This window comes from Nomascus leucogenys, chromosome 10 (assembly GCF_006542625.1).
Source record: "Nomascus leucogenys isolate Asia chromosome 10, Asia_NLE_v1, whole genome shotgun sequence".
In the NCBI taxonomy this organism is placed as follows: domain Eukaryota; kingdom Metazoa; phylum Chordata; class Mammalia; order Primates; family Hylobatidae; genus Nomascus; species Nomascus leucogenys.
The window spans coordinates 54251682-54276060 of NC_044390.1; the positions used below are offsets into that span (position 1 = coordinate 54251682).

The 24379-nt window shown below is 52.2% G+C and overlaps 1 protein-coding gene across 1 annotated transcript in view; it reads left to right on the plus strand.

Moving 5' to 3' along the window:
• The window catches only part of CPAMD8 (C3 and PZP like alpha-2-macroglobulin domain containing 8), a 134511-nt gene that overhangs the window by 102076 nt on the left and 8056 nt on the right, over nucleotides 1-24379 (plus strand). The window contains exons 27-36 of the mRNA XM_030821854.1: nucleotides 2845-2926; nucleotides 10893-11049; nucleotides 11208-11282; nucleotides 18246-18411; nucleotides 20811-20897; nucleotides 21001-21137; nucleotides 21506-21661; nucleotides 21740-21802; nucleotides 22500-22714; nucleotides 24061-24148. Coding sequence (XP_030677714.1) covers nucleotides 2845-2926; nucleotides 10893-11049; nucleotides 11208-11282; nucleotides 18246-18411; nucleotides 20811-20897; nucleotides 21001-21137; nucleotides 21506-21661; nucleotides 21740-21802; nucleotides 22500-22714; nucleotides 24061-24148 — 1226 coding nt within the window. The remainder of the gene's footprint in view (nucleotides 1-2844; nucleotides 2927-10892; nucleotides 11050-11207; nucleotides 11283-18245; nucleotides 18412-20810; nucleotides 20898-21000; nucleotides 21138-21505; nucleotides 21662-21739; nucleotides 21803-22499; nucleotides 22715-24060; nucleotides 24149-24379) is intronic.

Genomic DNA, 24379 nt, shown 5'->3' on the forward strand with positions numbered 1-24379 from the left:
TATCTGTGGCTGTTAGGATGAGATGGTGCTGTTCAGATATCGGGAGAGGAAAAGCATCTTTTTAAAGTGTAGATTTTTTTTTTTTACAACAAGAATAATATAACAGCATTATAAAAAATAACATTTAGAAAAGAAAAAAGAAGGCCAGGCACAGTGGCTGATGCCTATAATCCCAACACTTTGGGAGGCCGAGGCAGGAGGATCACTTGAGCCCAGGAATTTGAGACCAGTCTGGGCAACAAAGCAAGACCCCGGTCTCTACAAAAAAATAAAAAAATATTAGCCAGACATGGTGGCAGGCACCTGTAGTCCCAGCTGCTCAGGAGGCTGAGGCAGGAGCATCGCTTGAGCCCAGGAGTTGGAGGCTGCAGTGAACTGTGGTTGTGCCACTGCACTCCATCCAGGGTGACACAGTGAGACCCCAACTGTAAAAAATAAAAAAGAAGAAAGAAGAAAGTCAGGGGTTGCTCCAGGCTGAAAGTCTGGCATTATGAAGGCTGATCATGGACAGCTAGGAAGGCCAAGTCCACTGGGGCCAGGTCCTGGGGGCTCAGTAAATTAGCACTTGTGAGGGTCTGGGAGGTGGGTGGACACCGGCTGCCCCAGGGCCAGGCGCACCGTGGTGGATCCATCCAGGCTCAGGTCCTTAAACACCACCCAGAGTCGAATGAGCCCTCCTCGTGAATAACAGCTTGTACCTCCACGGGACAGCCAGACCCTGTGTGCATCCAGCCAACTCGCAGTTCAGACTCGACAAACCCCATATCAACCCCCGCCATCTTCCCCCCAAACCCACTTGTGTTCATTTCCTAAAACTGCCACAACAAAATGCCACAAACTGGGTGGCTTAGAACGACAGAAATGTGTCATCTCCTTATAGTTCTGGAGGCCAAAAGTCAAAAATAAAGGTGTCCGCAGAGCTGGTTCCTTCTGGTGGCTCTGAGGGAGACTGTCCCAGGCCTCTCTCCTGGCGTCTGCTGGCTCCAGGTGTTCTTTGGCTTATAGACTGATCAGCCTGCTGTGTGCCTTCACAGTCACATGGCTGTCACCTCTGTGACTAATTCCCTTTCTTTTTTCTTTTTTTTTTTTTTTAAGAGCCAGGGTCTCACTCTGTCACCCAGGCTGGAGTGCAATGGTGTGATCATAGCTCACTGCAGACTTGAACTCCTGGGCTCAAGTGAGCCTCCCACCTCAGCCTCCTGAGTAGCTGGGACTACAGGTGTGCATCACCATGCCCAGCCAATTCTTTGTAAAGATGGGGTTCCGCTATGTTGTGCAGGCTGGTCTTGAACTCCCGGCCTCAAGTGATCCTCTCACCTCGGCCTCCCAAAGTGCTGGGATTCCAGGTGCAAGCCACGGTGCCCAGCCTCTCTTTTCTCTTACAAGGACGCCTGTCATTGGATTTAGGGCCCACCCTAAATAAATCCAAGATGCTCTCATCTAGAGATCCTAACCTTAATGACATCTGTAAAGATCTTTATTTCCAGTAAGGTCCCATTTTTGGGTTCCAAGTGGATATGAATTTGGGAGGACCCACCCAGTACAGAATTTCTTTTGTCACCGGTCCTGTCTCTGTGGACACAGCCCTGTCCTTCCTGAGGCTCAGGCCACACACTGTGGTGCCCTCAGATTCGTCCTTCTTTCCCTCACAGCCTGTGTCTGGCTGAGTAGCTCTGCCTTCACCCCAGGAAGGCTCCCCACCTCTGTCGCCGCCACTGGGTCCAAACTCATCATTGCACACTTGGAGGGTCCCCCGTCCCCAGCTTTCTGTCCAGACCCTATGGTCCACTGGCTCTATATGTCTCCTCACACTCTTCTCCTACTCACACGCCACCCATGGCTCCCTACACCCTTGCGGGAAAACCACACTCCCAGCCCAGCCTTGGAGGCCCCTGTGGCCCACCAGCCTCTCACCACACCCCCTTGTTCCCTGCTCCATTCCCTGCCCCCCGGCACCTCCAGTTCTCTGAGCTTCCCAAGCTCTCGCCCCAGCAGATGGAGCAGCCCCCACACCTGGGGACAGAGGGCTGTGGGGGACAGAGGGCGCTGCCCCAAGATGGTGGTTTCACTGACCTCCTGGGAGGGACTGAAGGCCAGTGTGTGACCAGTAGTCACAAAGGGGCAATGTCAGTAAACGAGATGAATGAGTTGGAAGTTACAGCCACCTTAGATGTGGTGTGGGGCAGTTTCAAGGACCCCAGATGTGGTGTGGGGTAGTTCGAGGGATCCCCGATGTGGTGTGGAGCAGTTTCAGGGACCCCAGATGTGGTGTGGAGCAGTTTCAGGGACCCCAGATGTGGTGTGGAGCAGTTTCAGGGACCCCAGATGTGGTGTGGAGCAGTTCCAGGGACTCCAGATTCGGTATGAGACAGTTTCAAGAACCCTAGATGTGATGTGGGGCAGTTTCAGGGACCCCAGATGTGGCATGGGGCAGTTTCAGCGACCCCAGATGTGGTGTGCTGCAGTTCCAGGGACTCCAGATGTAGTATGAGGCAGTTTCAGGAACCCCAGATGTGGTGCGGGGCAGTTTCAGGGACCCCGGATGTGACACGGGGCAGTTTCAGTGAGCCCAGATGTGGTGTGGAACAGTTTTAGGGACTCCAAATGTGGTATAAAGCAGTTTCAAGAACCCCACATGTGGTATGGGGCAGTTTCAGGGACCCCAGATGTGGGTGTATGGCGGTTTCAAGGACTCCAGATATGATTCGAGGCAATTCCAGGGACCCCACATGTGGTGTGGCTTTGGAGATCCGGGGTTGGGGATGGCAGAGTGATGTAGGTCCCCGGGGGCGGGCCTGGTCCAGGCCACTCAACAGGACAGGGTCCTCTCTGCTTGCCCCACAGGCTACCAGCGCCAGCTGACCTACAAGCGCCAGGATGGCTCCTACAGCGCGTTTGGGGAGCGGGACGCATCGGGGAGCATGTGGTGAGTCCCCACCGCCCCGGGCACGGCCTCTGAGGCTCCCCGCCCAATGCCATGGCCTCACATCCAATGCAGTGTGGCCAGATCACTTGGCGCCTGATCCCCGGATGACAGGGAACACAGCTGGGAACTAATGACTGTGGTGGTCCCAGCTCCAGGGATGGAGGCTGGGGCTTGGGGCCAGTGCAGAGCTGGTGATCGTAACCATTCCTGTTTCTGCCGTTGTTACCACGGTGAGCAGGACTCCATGCTCTGCTCTCTGGCCCTTTTTTTTTGGGAGTGAGCCCTGGATGCCCTGGGCTTCCTCAAGCTCCCAGGACTCAGGAATAGCGGTGACTGGAGCAGGAGGAGATGGCAGAGCAGAGGGGTCAGAGGCCAGACAAGCGCCTCGAGGCTGGGGTGTGCTGTCTGCAGGAGCAGCCTGGGATCTTGTTTCTGTGGTAACTGCAGGGAGGTAACCAGGGCAGGGAGGGCCCCTGGGAGGCCAGGCACACCTGGGTCTTGTTTTCCTGGGATCTTCAGGCTACTGCAGTTCTTGGCATCATCATGGGGTTCACCTGAGACTGTGAGTCCCTTATCCAACTCCTGTGCCCATCGCCGGACTCTTTCTCGGAGATTGCCACCCTGGTAGTGCCGACAGCAGCTGTGAGCCTGGAAACTGCCCTGTCTTTAGTCCAACAGAGTGTCCACTGCACAGTCGCAGTGCCAGGAACCCAGGGAGCGGGGACATGTGGCTGAGTACTTCCTGCCATGGGCAGCATCACTTACCCAGCATCCCCCAGCCCCAGGAGCTCATCCACACTGTCCCAGCTCTAGTCCCAGGGCCCTGCCTTGCTGACAGCTGATAACGCAAGGCCCCAATCACGCCTCAGCAAACAGAGGCCCCGCCCACCCCAGGGGCAGCTAAAGCCACTGAATCACTCTCCAAAAGCTGGCTGAGCCCCAGCAGCCCCTAGGAGGCCTCCACCAGCCAGGATTAGCAAGTTGTGATGCATCGGACACTTTTTTTTTTTTTTTTTTTTTTTTGAGATGGAGTCTAACTCTGTTCCCCAGGCTGGAGTGCAGTGGCGCAATCTTGGCTCACTGCAACCTCTGTCTCCCGGGTTCAAGCAATTCTCCTGCCTTAGCCTCCTGAGTAGCTGGGACTACAGGTGCACACCACCATGCCCAGCTAATTTTTGTATTTTTAGTATGGATGGGGTTTCACCATGTTGGCCAGGCTGGTCTCAAACTCCTGACCTCAGGTGATCCGGCCACCTCAGCCTCCTAAAGTGCTGGGATTACAGGCGTGAGCCACCGTGCCCGGCCTAGACACTCAGTATGCACACACCTCCTCAGCATCTTCTGGGAATTAAACTCTCAGCATGAGCAAGAAAAATCAAATTTCCTTTTTTTTGAGATGGTGTCTCTCTCTGTCGCCCAGGCTGGAGTGCAGTGGTGCCATCTCAGCTCACTGCAAGCTCCGGCCCCCAGGTTCACACCATTCTTCTGCCTCAGCCTCCTGAGTAGCTGGGACTACAGGCACCTGCCACCATGCCCAGCTAATTTTTTTGTATTTTTAGTAGAGACGGAGTTTCACCGTGTTAGCCAGGATGGTCTTGATCTCCTGACCTCATGATCCACCTGCCTCGGCCTCCCAAAGTGCTGGAATTACAGGCGTGAGCCACCGCAACCAGCCGAAAAATCAAATTTCACTGTGTGCATGGAAATAGAGTAGCCAGCAGCTTCCAGGTCCCCTCTCACCTCCTGAAACATTCCTGTTGATCTCCAAACATGGATGTCTTCCTGGGGACCCTGTAGGACAAGGAGGGAGTAAGCACAGGGCAGTGGCAGCAGCACCCACCCCGAAGCTGGACAAACCTGGGCTCTGTCTCATGTGAGCTGTGTGGCCTTAGACCTGATGATCAACCTCTCTGAGCCTGTTTCCTTACCATGCATCCCTCTCAGAACCTGGATCCATGGGATAAGCATGTGGTACACTCAGTGCAGTGCCATCCTGTTAGTGCCTCCCCTAACTACTTACCAGAGGAGTCCAAGATCCTGCCCGGGAGCCTTAAAACTTGGGATCTGTTCTAGATGGGTTCCCTTATACTCAATGCACATTCATTCATTTATTCATTCAGTGAGCTAGGCTCTGGTCTTCATCCTGGGGGAACAAAGAACACATGGTTCCTGCCTCCAGGTCCTCACTGCCCAGTGCAGCAGAAAGACCCTGTGCGAGATGCAATAGTTATCCACTGCTGTGTAACAAGTGACCCCAAATGTAGCGATTTAAAACAACAAACATGTATTATCTCTATTTATTATGTATTAATTCTTATGGATCAGGAATTCAGGAGCAGCTTAGCTGGGTGTTTCTGCCTGGGGATCTTTGCTGAGGTTGCAGTCAAGGTGTTGGCTGTTGCTGTCTTCATCTGAAGGCTCAACTGGGGCTGGAAGATTTGTTTCCAAATTGACTCCCTCACATGGCTGTTGGCAGGAGGCCTCAGTTGCTCACCACGTGGACTTCTCCATAGGGGCCACTTGAGTGTTCTTACAACATGGCGGCTGGCTTCCTCTCACAGTGAGCAATTCAAGAGAGAAAGCGGGAAGGATACCACAGTGCCTTTTGTTACTTGGTCTTACAAGTCAGGCTGTTACTTCTGCCTCATTCTATTCTATTCCTTTTTTTTTCTTTTTTTGAGATGGAGTCTCACCCTATCACCCAAGCTGGAGTTCAGTGGTATAATCTCGGCTCACTGCAACCTCCACCTCCTAGGTTCAAGCAATTCTCCTGCCTCATCCTCCTGAGTAGCTGGGACTATAGGCACCTGCCACCATGCCTGGCTAATTTTTGTATTTTTAATAGAGACAGGGTTTCACCATGTTGCCCAGGCTGGTCTCAAACTCCTGACCTCAGGTGATCTGTCCACGTCAGCCTCCCAAAGGGATTACAGGCGTGAGCCACCATGCCTGGCCCACATTCTATTCTTTAGTAGTGAGTTGCTAAGTACACCCCATCTACACATGAAGGGAATCAGGCCTCCATCTCTTGAAAGGAGGATTATTAAGGCATTTGTGGATATGCATTAAAATGACTATAATAGGTGTATAATTTTGTATCTACAAAACAAAGAAGTAGTGATGGAGCAGGGTAGTTATATGGGATGGTCAGGAAAGGTCTCCTGGAGGATATGAGGGAGGAACCATGAAAATCCAATGGAACAGCATTCCAAGCAGAGGGAACAGGCATTGCAAAGGCCCTGAGGCAGGACCCAGCTTGACGAGGTTCCACAGAAGGGAGGCTGGGGTGGCTGGAGCAGCACAGGGCCAGGAGGTTGGTGGCCCGGCACGAGGGAAGAGGGAGGGGCAGGGCCAGATTGATCAGAGCAAGAGTCTGGATTTAGTGCTGTGTGGAAGAGGATGCCATTAGAGGGCCGGGAGCAGAGCAGGACCAAGATCTGTGTCTCCTGGTGGGCCGTGTGTGCACACACATGTGTTCAATCACATGTGTGATTCAACATTTGGGATGGGTTGAGCATCCCAAATCGGAAAATCCAAAATTCGAACTGCTCCAATGTCCAAAACATCATTATTATTATTATTATTATTATTATTATCATCATCATTAGAGACAGAGTCTTGCCCTGTTGCCCAGGCTGGAGTGCCGTGGCTCGATCTCAGCTCACTGCAACCTCCGCCTCCTGGGTCCAAGCAATTCTTCCACCTCAGCCTCCCGAGTAGCTGAGATTACAGGCACCCACCACCACACCCAGCTGATTTTTGTATTTTTAGTAGAGACAAGGTTGTGCCATGTTGGCCAGGCTGTTCTCGAACTCCTGACCTCCAGTGATCTGTCCTCCTTGACCTCCCAAAGTGCAGGGATAACAGGCGTGAGACACCGTGCCTGGGCTCCAAGATGCTTTTAGTGCCAACCTGATGCTCAAGGGAAACGTTCATTGGAGCATTTCAGATTTTTTGGATTGGGGATGCCCAAGTATACAGGTAGCCCTCCGTATCTGTGAGTTCCACAGGATTCAATCAACTACAGATCGAAACTATTCAGAAAAAAAAAAAAAAAAAAAGAGTCTGGGTGTGATGGCATGTGCCTGTCATCCCAGCACTTTGGAGAAGCTGAAGCGGGAAGATTGTTTGTGGCCAGGAGTCGGCAACCAGCCTCAGAAACATGGCAAGACCTCATCTCAGCAAAAATGTTAAAAATAAGCTGGGCATGGCGGTACATGCCTTAGTCCCAACTACTGGGGAGGCTGAGGTGGGAGGATTGCTTGAGCCCAGAAGTTCAAGGCTGCAGTGAGCTATGATTGTGCCACTGCACTCCAGCCTGGGTGACAGAGCAAAACTCCATCTCTTAAAAAAAAAAAAGTTTTAAAAATTCCACAAAGTTCCAAAAACGAAAAGTTGAATTTGCTGCATGCTGAGTACAATATTGAATTCATGCAAATGAAGTGACGTGGGGCATTGTATTAGGTGTTCTAAGTAACCAAGACATGCTTTAAAGTACACAGGAGGGGCCGGGCGCTGTGGCTCACGCCTGGAATCCCAGCACTTTGGGAGGCCAAGGTAGGCGGATCACCTGAGGTCAGGAGTTCGAGACCAGCCTGGCCAACATGGCAAAACCCTGTCTCTACTCAAAATACTAAAATTAGCTGGCCATGGTGGTGGGCGTCTGTAGTCCCAGCTACTCAGGAGGCTGAGGCAGGAGAATTGCTTGAACCCAGAGGCAGAGACTGCAGTGAGCCGCGATTGCGCCATTGCACTCCAGCCTGGGTGACAGGGTGAGACTGTGTCTCAAAAATAAAAATAAAAAATAAAGTTCACGGGAGGATGTTTGTTGGTTATGTGCAACTACTACACCCTCGTATATTGGGGGCTTGAGCATCAGTGGATTTCGGTATCCTTGGGGGTCCTGGAACCAGTCCCCCACAGATACCAAGGGATTCCTGTGAATGCAAATATTCCAAAATCCAAATTCAAAATCTGAAACACTTCTGGTTCCAAGCATTTCACATAACAGATAGCCATTAGACTTTACTTTTTATTATTTATTTTAATTAACTAATTTTTTTTTTTTTTTGAGACAAGATCTCACTCTGTTTCCCAGGCTCGATCAGGGCTCACAGCAGCCTTGACTTCCTGGGCTCAAGCAATTCTTCCGCCTCAGCCCCCCAAGCAGGTGGGACCACAGGCGTGCACCACCATGCCCTGCTAATTTTTTTGAATTTCAGTAGAGACCGGGTCTTGCTGTGTTGCCCAGGCTGGTCTCAAGCTCCTGGCCTCAGCCGATCCTCCACCTCTGTCTCCCAAACACTGCCGGCATGAGCCACCTTGCCTGGCCATAGATCTTACTTTTTAGAAGAGGTCTAGGTTTCCAGAAAAATTGAGTAAATAGAACAGAGTTCCCATACACCTCGACCACCCATACACAGCTTCCCCTGTGATAGGCATCTTGTATTAGTGTGCTGTATTTGTTACAATTGATGGACCGGCATTAAAACGTTATGAACTAAGGTTCATAATCTACATTAGAGTTCACTCACACACTCATTTTTTATTTATTTGTTTGTTTGTTTATTAATAACAGGTTCTCACTATGTTGCCCAGGCTGGTTTCAAACTCGTGGCCTCAACTGATTCTCCTGACTCAGCCTCCCAAGGTGTTAGGATTACAAGTATGAGCCACCGAATCCGGCTGAGAGCTCATTTCTTTTTATCACTTGATAACATTTATCCTGTTTGCGTTTTACAGTGGAAAAGTAGAGAGCACAATATGCTGGACCATGGGAATTCCACAATTCCCAGCACACAGCTGGCTTGGTTCTGTCTTTGCCTCCTTTCCCTGCCATGCCCAAAATGCATGGAGTTTCCCCCTGGTTGCAGTGTGCATAGCTGGTGATGGGGTGGGGATGAGCCTGGGAGCCATGGGGTCTCCTGGCTGATCCAGGGAACATGGGAATAGAAAGAAGAGGATGCATTTGAGGTACCTGAGAGGGAGAGCAGCCTGGATGAGCTTTGGGTATATTTTATTTTATTTTATCTATTTATTTGTTTATCTATCTATCTATCTACCTATCTATTTATTTATTCTTTTTTGTCTGAGACAGGGTCTCACTCTGACACCCAGGCTAGAGTGCAGTGGTGCGATCTCGGGTCACTGCAACCTCCGCCTCCTGAGGTCAAGCAATTCTCTTGCCTCAGCCTCCCGAGTAGCTGGGATTACAGGCGCCCACCACCACGCCTGGCTAATTTTTTTTTTATTTTTAGTGGAGATGGGGTTTCGCCATGTCAGTCAGGCTGGTCTTGAACTCCTGAATCCCAGCACTTTGGGAAGCCAAGGTGGGAGGATCACTTGAGATCAGGAGTTTGAGATCAGTCTGGCTAACATGGTGAAACCCCATCTCTACTAAAAATGCAAAAATATTAGCTGGGCATGGTGGCAATCCCAGCTACTCTGGAGGCTGTAATCCCAGCTACTCAGGAGGCTGAAGCACGAGAATTGCTTGAACCTGAGAGGCAGAGGCTGCAGTGAGCATAGTGGCTCATGCCTATAATCCCACCACTTTGGGAGGCCATGGTGGGAGGATCGTTGGAGCCCAGGAGTTTGAGACCTACTTGGGCAACATAGTAAGACCTCATCTCTATAAAAATTTAAAAATTCGCTGGACGTTATGGCGCGTGCCTGTAGTCCCAGCTACTTGGGAGGCTGAAGTGGGAGGATCACTTGAGCTGGGAGTTGTAGGCTACAGTGAGTTAGGACTGCACCACTGCACTCCAGCCTGGGAGACAGATCAAGACCCTGTCTCGAAAAGCAAGAAAGCAAGAGAGAGAGAGAGAGGAAGGGAGGGAGGGAGAGAGAGAGAGAGAAGAAAATCAAGAAAGAAAAGTAGGAAAGAAAAGAAAGAGAGAAAGAAAAAAGGAAGGAGAGAGAGAAAGAAAGAAAGAAAGAGAGAGGGAGGAAGGGAGAGGGAGGGAGGGAAGGAAGGCAGGCAGGCAGGCAGGCAGGCTAATGCGTCCCATTTTTGTGATTCATATAAACAGAGCCTAGAGCCACTTGGTTTTGAAGACAGCTTATTCATTGATCCTGAATTTGTGAAGTTTCCTCTCCTGACAATTCTGGTTTTCATCCCTCATGGCCTCCTGGCTTCCATCCTGTGCTTCTGTCCTTCATTTGTTCAAGCATTCATTCCCTGGCCTTGCCAGCTCTTACTCAGGGTGGCACCTGCAAAAGCAGGACAAGGGAGATGGGGTGAATGAGGGACAGGCCACAGAGCAGAGATGTTTTGGGCTGCAAACAACAGAAAATGGGCTGAAGAGCAATTCTGAACATCAGCTCACCCTGCAGGGCTGGGGAGGTGCTATGGTTGGCTAATTCAGCAGCCCCATAGTGCACTGGGGTAGTATTTTTCCTTCCATCCCTGGGTATTCCCTCCCTCGGCACATGGCTGCACCCCTCATGGTGGCAAAATGGCTGCAGCTGCTCCCAGCATTGCATCACATGCCCATTCCAAAGCCATTCCCAGGCCCAGTAACTGGAATGCCCATGACTGGCTGGCTGGGACCACAGAGAAGCACAGATCTCCAAGGCACATGGCTGCTGGCCCCTGAATGAGATCAGGGGCCTTTTGGCAAGGACCAAGCAGGAAATGGCTGTGAGGTCAGCAACCAGAAGGGTCTTCCTCACATGGCAGGACAGGCAGGGCTAGATCAGCTCACAGAAGGGCCTTGAGTGCCGAGCAAGGGGCAGACCTGAATGCCACTAGGGTAGAGGTCCAGGTAGGAAGGAGACAGCTCTGTCTTCAGGCCCTCTGACAGCCCTGTGGGGACAGACTGGACCCCTCCCATCTTATAGATGAGGAAATGGAGGCCGGGGGTGGTGCCAGGAGCTTGCTGCAATCCCTCAGCCAGCATGTAGGGATCTCTCTTTCTCTCTGACCATTCTGCAACCCCTCAGCTGACACCCTGTCCTCTTTCAGGCTCACGGCCTTTGTCCTGAAGTCCTTCGCACAGGCTCGCAGCTTTATCTTTGTGGACCTCCGGGAGCTGGCTGCTGCCAAGAGCTGGATCATCCAGCAGCAGCAGGCTGATGGCTCCTTCCCAGCCGTGGGCAGGGTCCTGAACAAGGACATCCAGGTGAGTGGCCCCTTGAGCCTCCTTCCTGGGCCCCTCACCTCCTCCCGGAGCCCCAGCCCTGACCTGCCTGTTCCTACTCCCTGGAGCTGCCTGGGGGAAGTGGGGGGAAGTGGACTGTCTCCTTTGGCTTAGGGTGAGGCCTGTGAGTCCCCTTGCAGGGTGGGATCCACGGCACTGTCCCGCTGACAGCTTACGTGGTGGCTGCTCTCCTGGAAACAGGCACAGCCTCAGAGGTGAGTACAGAAGGGGTTTGGGGAGACTCGGGGCTGGGTGCTGGAGGAGCAAATGGAAGGTTCCCTCCTTTATGCCAGGGTTGATTTCTTGCTCCCTGCCCTCCTTCTGCTCATTATCGAGGCTTTTTCTTGCTTTTCATCAACAATGGTCACATTACATCCAGTTTCTTGTAATCTGAGCAGAAGAGAGAGAGATTCCCATGCTACTAGGGGGAAATCAGGCACAGGTTGGGGGCTGAGGTGCCCTGAGTACAAGGCCTTCCATGACTGTCCACAGCCCCCCGACCTCCATCAGAGAATCATTTCAGGCTAGTTCGGGTTCCTGGCCAGTGACCCAAGGGTTGGCTTCAGGGAGCCCTACAAAATGTCGGGCTCATGCATGTTTTTGTGGGGGAAAGGGGTTAGGATATTCAGAGACAGTTGGTACTGGATGGGGCTTAGATGGCCCAAGACACTCTCTTCTATGAGGCTTTCCTGGGGTGGGGGATGGCACAGTCTCTGCAGAGAAGGCTTCCACGATGGATCTCAGCCCCAGGTGAGAAGAATCTGCCCTCTCTAATACCTACATCAATTCTACGATCTCTGATGATAAATTATGAGTTTGGGCACTTCTCAGGATTCTTGGTCTCACAATCCAGACAACTAGTGGGTCTACAGTTTGCTGTGACCTAAGACCCCCACAATGCACAATGTCCAGAGGGCCCCTTGCCTTGTGTTATGGGCTAAATTGGTTCTCCCCTGACCAAATTCTTAACGCTGAATTCCTAACCCCCTGTCTTAGCTTGGGCTGCAGAAACAAAATACCATGGAGTAAGTGGCTTCAACAATAGGTATTTATTTTGCACAGTTCTAGAGGATGGGAAGTCCAAGACCAAGGCGCAGGCAGATTTGGTTCTCGGTGAGGGCTCTCTTCCTGATTTGTTGACTGCCACCTTCTTACTGTATGTTCACATGGTGTTTCCCTAGTGTGTGCATGCGGAGAGAGAGCTCTAGTGCTCTTCCTCTTCATATAAGGACACTAATCCTATTATTATGGAGGCCCCATCCTCATGACCTCAATCTAACCCTAATTATCTCTCAAAGGTCCCCAACTCCTAATACCATCATATTAGGAGTTAGAGCTTCAACATATGAATTCTGAAGAAGATCACAGGTATTCCATGACACCCCCCCAATACCTCAGAAGTCCTCCTCCACATCTCCCATGGAAGTGGTCAAATATGTCACCTCCCAAATGCATTTTTCTGGAAAATTCCCTGCCAGAGCCCTTGGCCCCCACTCTAGTTGGAATGGACAGCATCCAGGATGCTGCACAATTGCTACCCTCCTTTACTGAGAAAGGGTTTTGGGAGGCACATTTTTTGAGACATTGCATGTCTGCAAATATTCTTATTCTGGCCCTGTATGATAGTTGGGCTGGGTATAGAATTCCAGGTTGGAAATTGTCTTCCTGTAGAATAATTGATGATGTTCTATCATCTTCTGGTTTCCACTGTTCCACTGAGAAGTCGGATGTCATCCTGAGTACTATCCTTTGTATCTGGTTTGTTCCCTCCTCTGGAAGCTTTCCAATCTTCTCATTGTCCATATCACTATGGACAACAAGATATGTACACTTTTATGACACATATCTTGAGGTGAGGCTTTTTTTTTTCAGCTCACTGCAACCTCTGCCTCCTGGGTTCAAGTGATTCTCTTTGGCTTGGGGTGAGGCCTGTGAGTCCCCTTGCAGGGTGGGATCCATGGCATGGCAGCTTCAGACTCCCAAGTAGCTGGGACTACAGGCATGTGCCACTGCATCTGGCTAATTTTCATATTTTTAGTAGAGACCAGGTTCCACCATGTTGGCCAGGCTGGTCTCAAACTCCTGACCTCAGATGATTCTCCTGACTTGGTCTCCCAAAGTACTGGGATTACAGGCATGAGCCACCATGCCTGGCCCTCCCTTATGTCTTCAATGAGCACTCAACAGGCCCTCCACCTCCTTCCTATCCCTTGAGGTCACTTCACTTCTCCCAAGAATCTTTTTCTGCCTTCTCCAGATCCTTCCAACCTATTTCTCTTCTGAACTTGAAGGCCTTCCCTGCAGGGCAGCAGTTGATTCTCCCTGGTTTTCTGGGTTCTGGTCTGTTAGATCAGCAGTATCCAACCTTTTTGGCACAAGGGACCAGTTTTGTGGAAGACTATTGTTCCATGGACTGGGGAAGAGGGGGTAGTTTTGGGAGATTCAAGAGCATTACATTTATTGTGCACTTTATTTCTATTATTATTACATTATAATATATAATGAAATAATTATACAACTCGCCATAATATAGAATCAGCGGGAGCCCTGAGCTTGTTTTCCTACAACTAGACTGTCCCTTCTGGGAGTGATGGGAGACAGTGACAGATCCTCAGGCATTAGATTCTCATAAGGAGTGTGCAACCAGCTGGGTGCAGTGGTTCACACCTGTAATCCCAGCACTTTGGGAGGCCAAGGCAGGCAGATCACTTGAAGTCAGGAGTTTGAGACCAGCCTGGCCAACATGATGAAACCCTGTCTCTACTAAAAATACAAAAATTAGCTGGGTGTGGTGGCGCACGCCTGAAGTCCCAGCTACTTGGGAGGCTGAGGCAGGAGAATCGCTTGAACCTGGGAGGCGGAGGTTGCAGTGAGCCAAGCTCATGCCACTGCACTCCAGCCTGGGCAACCGAGCCAGACTCTGTCTCAAAAAAAAAAAAAAAAGGAAAAAAAAAAGGGAGTCCACAACCTAGATCCCTCACATGCTCACAGTTCACAATAGGGTTCATGCTCCCACGAGAATCTAATGCTGCTGATGATCTGATGGGAGGTGGAGCTCAGGTGGTAATACATGTGATAGGGAGTGGCTGTAAATACAGAGGAAGCTTCGCTGGCTCACCTGTCACTCACCTCCTGCTGTGCAGCCCCTTCCTAACAGGCCACCAACCTGTACCAGTCTGTGACCCAGAGGTTGGGGACCCCGTCTTAGATCATTACCCAAAGGAGGCAAAAAGTACTGTCTTCATTTCCTGTGGCTGCCATAACAAATTGCCGCAAACTGGGTGGCTTAAAACAACAGAAATACATTCTCATTGCTTTGGAGACCAGAAGTGCAAAATCAAGGCATTGGCAGGCCCTTGCTCCTTCTGCAGGCTCTAAGGGAAGAGCTTTCTTTGCTGCCTCCAGCTTCCAGGGGCTCCAGGCATTCTTTGGCTTGTGGCTGCATCACTCTAGCCCCTGCCTCTGTCTGCATGTGACCTTCTCCTCTGTCTTCTCCCCTTCTCGTCTCTTCAACACTTGTTGCCAGGTGCAATGGGGCATTCCTGTAGTCCCAGCTACTCGGGACGCTGAGGCAGGAGGGTCGCTTGACCCAGGAGTTCTGGGCTATAGTGCACTGCTCCGATCAAGTGTCTGCACTAAGTTCAGCATCAATATGGTGACCTCTTGAGAGCAGGACGACCAAGTTTCCTAAAGAGGGGTGAACTGGCCCAGGTCAGAAATGGAGCAGGTCAAAACTCCTGTGCTGATCAGTAGTGAGATTGTGCATATGAATAGCCACTGCACTCCAGCCTGGGCAACATAGTGAGACCTGTCTCTAATTTAAAAAAAAAAAAAAAAAGCCAGGCCCAGTGGCTCATGCCTGTAATCCTAGCTCTTTGGGAGGCTGAGGTGGGCAGATCACCTGAGGTTGGGAGTTTGAGACCAGCCTGACCAACATGGAGAAACCCCGTCTCTACTAAAAATACAAAAATTAGCCAGATGTGATGGTGCATGCCCATAATCCCAGCTACTCGGGAGGCTGAGGCAGGAGAATCACTGGAACCCAGGAGGTGGAGATTGTGCTGAGCTGAGGTCATGCCATTGCACTCCAGCCTGGGCAACAAGAGTGAAACTCCATCTCAAAAAAAAAAAAAAAAAAAAAAAGTTAAAGGTGCTTGTCATTGGAGGCCGAGCACAGTGGCTCACGCCTATAATCCCAGCACTTTGGGAAGCTGAGGCAGGTGGATCACATGGGTCCAGGAGTTCGAGACCAGCCTGGCCAATATGGCAAAACCTTATCTCTACTAAAAATGCAAAAATCAGCCAGACATCATGGCACGTGCCTGTAATCCCAGCTACTCGGGAGGCTGAGGCAGGAGAATCGCTTGAACCTGGAAGGTGGAGGTTGCAGTGAGTTAAGATTGCACCACTGCACTCCAACCTGGGTGACAGTATGAGACAGTTTTAGAAACAAACAAACAAAAATTCCCGTGCTGATCAGCAGTGGGATTGTGCCTATGAATAGCCACTACACTCCAGCCTGAGTAACACAGTGAAACCTCTGTTTCGAATAGAATTTTTTTTTTTTTTTGAGATGAAGTTTCACTCTTATCACCTAGGCTGGAGTGCAATGGCACGATCTCAGCTCACTGCAACCTCTGCCTCCCGGGTTCAAGGATTCTCCTACCTCAGCTTCCCAAGTAGCTGGGATTACAGGCATGGGCCACCATGCCTGGCTATTTTTGTATTTTTAGTAGAGATGGGTGTTTTTTTTTTCTTTTTGAGATGGAATCTCGCTCTGTTACCCAGGCTGGAGTGCAGTGGCGCGATCTCGGCTCATTGCAAGCTCCGCCTCCCAGGTTCACGCCATTCTTCCACCTCAGCCTCCTGAGTAGCTGGGACTACAGGTGCTCACCACCACGCCCAGCTAATTTTTTATATTTTTAGTAGAGATGGGGTTTCACCATGTTAGCCAGGATGGTCTCGATCTCCTGACCTTGTGATCTGCCCGCCTCGTCCTCACAAAGTGCTGGGATTACAGGCGTGAGCTACCGCGCCCATCCAAAAAAAAATTTTAAAAGATATTTGTCATTGGATTTGAGGCCACCCTAATCCAAGGTGATCTCATCTCAAGACTCTTAATTACATCTGCAAAGACCCATTTCCTAAATAAGTCAGCATTTACAGGTTCTAGGGAACATATCTTTTTGGTGGGCCACCGTTCAACCCGCTACACCTGTGCTGGAATCAGATGAGCTGGGGGGCAACTAGCAAATGACCTTGACCCCTTGGAGTTCTGTTGCATCTGCTTGTCTGTAAACAGGAGGATCTGCACAGCTGGGGCTGGGCTGGGTCCATCCCTGCTTGGTGTGGTCTCCGCAGCATGCTTGAAACCCATCCTGGCCCACGTGGCCTGGGGTAACTCCCATGTCACTGTTCCTGCCCCTGGGATGGGGATGTCCAGCCTTCCCCCACCCCAGGCAATGGACTTGTGAGGGCCAGTCCTAGGGTCTGGCTAGTCAGCCCGGTTCATCCCTGGCACATGTCCCCTGAAGTGCATCTCAATGTCACACCTTAGGGACAGTTCCCACGTTTGTCCTGGTCTAAGGATGGAAAGCTTTGGAAACATTCTTTCTATGACCCAGACAGTTCTGAAAGCAGAGTTAGCTCAACTCCATACCTCTATTGGGCCACCAGAACACTTTGGCTCCATTGCTAAATTTGTTAATACTTCTGGTCACTCATTTCTTCCACATAATATTATTGGGCAGCTTCTCTGAACCAAAACCATCAGTAGATTCTGGACTTGGTCCCTGTCTTCCAACAGATCACATTCTAGGGAGGCCATGAGCAGGGCTGGCGGGCTTCTCTAAGGAGGTGACTAGGCCTGGAGGCTGGGGAGGGCCTGGGCTGTGGAGGTCTTAGGAACCAGCTTTTTATTTCGATTATTACTATTTTTTTTAGAGGAGGTCTCACTCTGCTGCCCAGGCTGGAGTGCGGTGGTGCAATCTCGGCTCACTGCAACCTCTGCCTCTCGGGTTCAAGGGATTCTTGTGCCTCAGCCTCCTGAATAGCTGGGATTATAGGCACCAGCCACCACGCCTGGCTAATTTTTGTATTTTTAATAGAGATAGAGTTTCACCATGTTGGCCAGGCTGGTCTTGAACTCCTGACCTCAAGTGATCTGCCCACCTCGGCCTCCCAAAGTGCTGGGATTACAGGTGTGAGCCACTGTACCTGGCCTTAGCTAGCTGTCTTAACAAAGACCTGGCCATAGGGCTGGGTGGGACAGGGTGGGCAGGGCTCTGCCTGCTTCCCCTAGAGTATCACTGTGCTCATTTGCCATGTACTTGGGCATCCTGGCCAGACCTCGTTTGGAAAAAGGAGTACCAACTTACAAGAATGGTAATGGGAGCCAGAGGCAGTGGCTCACACCTGTAATCCCAGCGCTTTGGGAAGCCAAGATGGGAGGCTCGCTTGAGCCCAAGAAATTGAGACCAGCCTGGGCAACATGGTGAGACTCCATCTCTACAAAAAATAAAATGTTAGCTGGGCATGCTGATGTACACCTGTAGTCCCAGTTACTGGGGAGGTCAAGGCAGCAGGATCGCTTAAGCCCAGGAGGTGAAGGTTTCAGTGAGCTATGATCGTGCCACTGCACTCCAGCCTGGGCAACAGAGTAAGACGCTGTCTGTATTTTTTTTTTTTTTTTTTTGAGACAGAGTCTCACTCTGTTGCCAGGCTGGAATGCAGTGGCACGATATTGGCTCACTGCAACCTCCAACTCCCTGGTTCAAGCAGTTCTCCTACCTCAGCCTCCCAAGTAGCTGGGATTAAAGGCATGCGCCAACATGCCCAGCTAATTTTTGTATTTTTAGTAGAGATGGGGTTTCACCATGTTGGCCAGGGTGGTCTCGAACTCCTGACCTCAGGTGATCCACCCACCTTGGCCTCCCAAAGTGCTGGGATTACACCGCGCCCAGCCTATTACAAAAAAAAAAAAAAAAAAAGCAAGAAAGAAATGAACGGAGATGGGGTTTGAAAATTGGGTCTGCAGGCAGTGAGAGCCACAGAAGGATGCAAAGCAAGGGGCTATGAGTCACCCAGAGCTCTCCTCAGGGATGCCTCAGAAGCCAGTGGGTGGGTGGGATGGGGACAGAGCAGCCTCCCAGGTTTTACCTTCCCACCCCACCCTGCAGGAGGAGAGAGGCTCCATTGACAAAGCGAGGCACTTCCTGGAGTCTGCTACGCCCCTGGCCACAGACCCCTACAGCTGTGCCCTGACTACCTACGCGCTGACCCTGCTCCGCAGCCCGGCAGCCCCTGAGGCACTGCGCAAGCTCCGTAGCCTGGCCATCATGCGAGGTAGGTGTCCCTGGCCCTCCCCAGAGGCCACAGCGTCGGGAAGCCCACTGTGGAGCCTGGTAAACAGCTCATGAACGTATTTATCAAAACTGACGAGTCATGTAGTCCCCAGCTACTCGGGAGGCTGAGGCAGGAGAATCGCTTGAACCCGGGAGGCGGAGGTTGCAGTGAGTGGAGATCGCGCCATTGCACTCCAGCCTGGGTAACAGAGCAAGACTCTGTCTCAAAAACAAAACAAAACAAAAAACTGATAAGTCGGCCAGGCGCGGTGGCTCACACCTGTAATTCCAGCGCTTTGGGCAGATCACTTGAGGCCAGGAGTTTGAGACCAGCCGGGCCAACATGGTGAAAACCCATCTGTCCTAAAAATACAAAAATTAACTGGGTGTGGTGGCAGGTGCCTATAACCCCAGCTACTCGCGAGGCTGAGGCACAAGAATCGTTTGAACCCAAGAGGCAGAGGTTGCAGTGAGCTGAGATAGTGCCATTAGAAAGAAAGAAAGAAAGAGAAAGAAAGAAAGAAAGAAAGAAAGAAAGAAAGAAAGAAAGAAAGAAAGAAAGAAGAAAAGGGAAGGAAGGAAGGAAGGAAGGAAGGAAGGAAGGAAGGAAGGAAGGAAGGAAGAAAGGAAGGAAGGAAGGGAGAGAAGAGAGAGAGGGAGGGAGGGAGGGGAAGGAAGGAAGGAAGGAAGGAAGGGAAGGAAGGAGAAAGGGAAACTGACGAGACACCTTTTGCTCCTTTGTCAATTGCTTTGTTGATTATAGTATTCATTCGTTATCGCATCTGCTAGTGACTTTATTTGAGGAAGTGGCTTGTCCAAGTCACACCAGCCCCAAGCATCACTTTCCTTGCCTGTGAAATCTGGGATGCCAACCCCTCGGGAAAGGGAGTTCTCAGGGAGGGATCTCCAGCAGAGCACGCATCCCCCGCCTCCGGCCAGGCTTCCTGGAAATCATCCCAGGACAGGAGTGCTGGGAGACAGGGGAGGGTTGGGTCTGGCTTCCACCCTTCCCTCCACTTGCTGCATGAGCCCTGGAAAGCTTTTTTGAGCTGTCAGTCTCCCCACCTACAAAATCATCACCCACTGAGACTCCAATCCCTGAGCTTTGACTTTCTCAGAATGCCCCCAAACTCAGTCTCCTCCCACTTCACCCAGACCTCCCCACTCCACCCCTACAGCCCTACCCCTAGCAGCGCACTGGGGCCCAGACGGTTTTCTCTGCTTAAGTCATTAAGATGCCACCTGAAGAATTGTTTTCATTGCTTCAGAAAGAAAAAAGTTTAAAGAGGATCCAGGGATGGAGTGGGAGGTGGTGGTGGTGGGCTGGTTTCTCTCTGAATTTGAGAGTCTTTACACCTCATGTGAGCTCAGAATCCTTGGAGCCTTTTTCTTTTTCTTTTTTTTTTTTTTTTTTTTTTGAGATGGAGTTTCGCTCTTGTTGCCCAGGCTGGAGTGCAGTGGCGTGATCTCCTAACTCAGCCTCCCAAGTAGCCGGGATTACAGGCATACACCACCACGCCCGGCTAATTTTTTGTATTTTTTAGTAGAGATGGGTTTCTCCATGTTGGTCAGGCTGGTCTTGAACTCCTGACCTCAGGTGATCCGCCTGCCTCAGCCTCCCAAAGTGCTGGGATTACAGGCGTGAGCCACCGTGCCTTGCCATTCTTTTTAAATTATTATTATTTTTTATTTATGTATTTATTTATTTATTGAGACAGTCTCACTCTGTCACCCAGGCTGGAGTGTGGAGTGTGGTGGCTCGGTATTGGCTCACTGCAACCTCTGCCTCCTGGGTTCAAGCGATTCTCCTGCCTCAGCCCACAAGTAGCTAGGATTACAGTGTGCACCACCACACACACCTAATTTTTGTATTTTTAGTAGAGATGGGTTTCACCATGTTGCCAGGCTGGTCTTGAACTCCTGACCTCAAGTGATCCACCCACCTCGGCCTCCCAAAGTGCTGGGATTACAGGCATGAGCCACTGCACCTGGCCAGAATCTTTGAGCCTTTGCAAGTCGAGTGTGGCTGCTGGGGCACTAAGTGGGAACATCAGGGGCTGGATCAGTACCTGGTCAGGAGGGAGGCTATTGATAAGTGATGTCTGTGTCCAGGAAGGGGAGGGTGGCCATTGATTAGTGATGTCTGCCAGGGGTAGGGTTGGGTGGCCATTGATTCACGAAGTCTGCCAGGGGCACAGGAAGGGCTGGGGCTGCCATAGGTTTGCAGATCTGAGATGGAGCCCCGAGGCCCTTCCTGTCCCAGCTGTCTTCCCCTGATACTCTTCCCCCACCGGGGTCCCACAATACCTTTTCTTTAGACCCCGTGCTTGGATGCGCTCCATGGGATGCCAGGCTACACACTGGGTGGGTTGTAGCTCTTGACCACTCCTTTCTTTGCAGATGGGGTCACCCACTGGAGCCTGACAAATTCCTGGGACGTGGACAAGGGCACATTCTTGAGCTTCAGTGACAGGGTCTCTCAGTCAGGTACTGGCCACCCTCGCTCCCGGGTGCCTGCCTTGGCCATACCTCCATGCACTGGGCCCATGTCCCCGTGTCAAAAGTCCCCAGTGGGTCTCTTCCATTGCAGTGGTCTCGGCTGAGGTGGAAATGACAGCTTACGCCCTTCTGACCTACACTCAGCTGGGTGACGTGGCCGCCGCCCTGCCTGTGGTGAAGTGGCTGTCCCAGCAGCGAAATGCACTTGGGGGCTTCTCCTCCACTCAGGCGAGCCGGGCAGGGCCAGAGGGAGGGGCTCAGGGCTGGGTGGGTGGGGTCCCTGCAGTCCTTGTTTTGAGCTCTGAGGTGGCCAGGCAGTCTGGCGCCTTCTCACCTTATGGAGCCCCAAAGAGGGCAGGGGTTGGGGGTGAGGGACAGATGCCCCTGGATCCTCCATGGGAGCCCAGCCTCTGCCTCTGGGGACACTCCAGCCTGGCTGTCCTGAGGCCCCCAGTGCCATGGGTGTCTGCACTGGGTCCAGTCTCTATTCCAGCCCCGTTGGTGCCTGTTTCAGGCGAGGCTTTCAAGACAGAGGTCAGGGGACCACTGGCCAACTCAGTCTCAGGGTTGATGGCCGTCTCCTCCTCCATCCCCAGGACACCTGTGTGGCTCTGCAGGCCTTGGCTGAATATGCCATCTTGTCCTATGCTGGAGGCATCAACCTCACTGTCTCCCTGGCCTCCACCAACCTGGACTACCAGGAAACGTTTGAGCTGCACAGGACCAACCAGAAGGTTCTGCAGACTGCAGCGGTGCGTGTTCCTGGGACAAGGGTTTGGGGGTTGTTGGAGGAGGGGTCAGCAGGGCCTCACGGTGACTTCTGTCTCCAGATCCCCAGCCTCCCCACGGGGCTGTTTGTGAGTGCCAAGGGGGACGGCTGCTGCCTGATGCAGGTGAGGTTTGGGGGAGCATGAGGTGATCTTGGGCTTGTCCTCCTGTGCCCCATTCCCTCCAATCACACAGTGGAACCCCGGGAACCCCCAGAGGGTTCTGAACTCAGCAGCATGCCAGACTGCAGGACAAGCTTTCAGCTTCTAATACCGCCCGAGGCAGGTGGCCATGGGTCCTCTCAGGTGTGCCGCCCCCACCCCTGAGAGGGTCCATTTGACCCTCAGTCCAGGCATCTCTGACCCATTGACTCAAGCAGATTTGCCTAAGGGCTCCAGGTCATTCCCCCTGCTGTGGCCTGGATTTAGCCCCAGACCAGGCTGGGGCAGGTGCATGTCACGGGTTCTGACTGGCGGTCAGGGGGCAAGTTTCCCGCAATGACTCTCGCCAGCCTCCGTTTTCTGATCTCTAAAATGGGAGCCCAGATAACACCGTGGATGAGAGGGAGACCCCTAGACTCAGACATAGCTGAGCATGGCTCTGCACCCCAGATCCACAAAACTGGTCTGATGATTGTACCTACACCCGCTTTGGTGATTTCAAGGCTAAAAGGAATAATGGTAGTCTCTGAAACTGTCATGGATGTCATTGTCCTCATAATTCTGGCTGTTCCCTCCTCCCCACTGCCCTTTCTCTTCCCCTACCCTGCACCTGTTGTGGAGGGCCCAGATCCCTAAGCCTCCATCCTCCAACACCCCCCAGATTGATGTCACCTACAATGTGCCTGACCCGGTGGCCAAGCCGGCTTTCCAGCTGCTCGTAAGCCTCCAGGAGCCCGAGGCCCAGGGACGCCCGCCCCCCATGCCTGCCTCCTCAACTGAGGGTTCCCGAGGAGACCGGCCCCCAGCTGATGATGATGACCCAGCGGCCGATCAGCATCACCAGGAATACAAGGTGATGCTGGAGGTGTGCACCAGGTAAGGCCACCTGCCCTGCTGGCGTGGGCATCCCAGGAGGGTACAATGTGCGGAGAGGATGGCCTCCTGGGACCAGGAGGAGCTTCCGGCTCCAGGCACTCAGTGGTGGTTTTTGTTTTGTTTTTCTGAGACGGAGTCTCACCCTGTTGCCCAGGCTGGAGTGCAATGGTGCGATCTCGGCTCACTACAACCTCCGCCTCCTGGGTTCAAATGGTTCTCCTGTCTCAGCCTCCTGAGTAGCTGGGATTACAGGTGCCCGCCATCACGCCCAACTAACTTTTTTGCCTTTTTAGTAGATACAGGGTTTCACCATGTTGGCCAGGCTGGTCTCGAACTCCTGACCTCGTGATCTGCCCACCTCGGCCCCCCAGAGTGCTGGGATTACAGGTGTGAGCTACCTCGCCCAGCCAGTTTTTGAAATGAATGAAAGAAAAGTGAATGGACACAGAAGACTCCAGTATGGTCAGGGCGGGTGGGCCGGATGGGGACAGCGATGTGTGGCTGGGACACGGGTCCCTGCCCGATAACACCAGCACCAGGCCCCTTGGTTTCCAAGAGTGAGCCTGGGACCCGGCCACAGTGGGTCCTCACCCTAAGATGATGTTTGTTGCTATGGTGATGGATGCTTGTCACCATGGCGACGATTGGTGGGTGAGTGGTTGCCATGACACTCATAGCCCATCAGAGCCGCTACCCCGGTAACAGCTGCCCTGACCTTGACTCTCAGCCTGAATGTGTCCAAGTTCCCCATCTCAAAAAGTTCTGGAAATTAGAGTCCAGCTTGGTGCACTCCCCGCAGCTGCAAGCTCCACTCTGAATGTCGGCTTCCTCTTCCTTGTCCCCAACACCCTATAGGAAGTGTGTGGCATATTGCAGGCTCCAGAGAGAGCCCAGTTACCTCCCTCCCCGCCCCACCATGTTACAGAAGGAGAAACTGAGGCCGGAGCTAGGGGGTTGATTTCCCAGAGTCTCCTGCAGGGTGGCAGTGTTGAAGCACCTGGGCTGTGGCTGCTCTGTGCAGCCATGTCCAGAGTGGTGTCGCCAGCTGCTTCCCAGGCTGGGGACACAGAGTGAAGTCCAAGACAAAACACAGTGCCTAGTCAAGAGACCTGGTCAAGCCTAGAGCCCTTGGCAAGGCCCTTTCCTTCTGGCCTCAGTGTCCCTGCTGTAAAATGGGTAGACTGAGTTGACCCAGCCAAGGATGTGTGTGCCAATGGCCTGCCGGCCAGGCCCCAGGGCAGGCTTCCTGGGACATCAGCTGTGTGGGCTCGAGGGGGAGAGGGGACCTCGAATTCCACCTCTGGGCTTGAGCTCTAGGGCCTCTCTCTCTCCCCTGTTGTTGGAAGGTGGCTGCATGCAGGGTCTTCCAATATGGCTGTCCTCGAGGTGCCTCTGTTGTCAGGCTTCCGGGCAGACATCGAGAGCCTGGAGCAGGTGAGGCAGCGCCGGTGAGCAGCGGTGGGCAGGGATCTCTGAACAATAGGCAGAGCTTAGGCACCCAGGGTCAGGCTGGCTGGCAGTCCAGACCTCTGTAAAATGCTATGGGTATTCTTTTCTTCCCTCTCCCTCTCCCCGTCCCCCTCCCCTTCCCGTCCCCCTCCCCCTCCCCCTCCCCTTCTACCCTGTTTCTCTCTTTCTTTTTTTTTTGACATAGTCTTGCTCTGT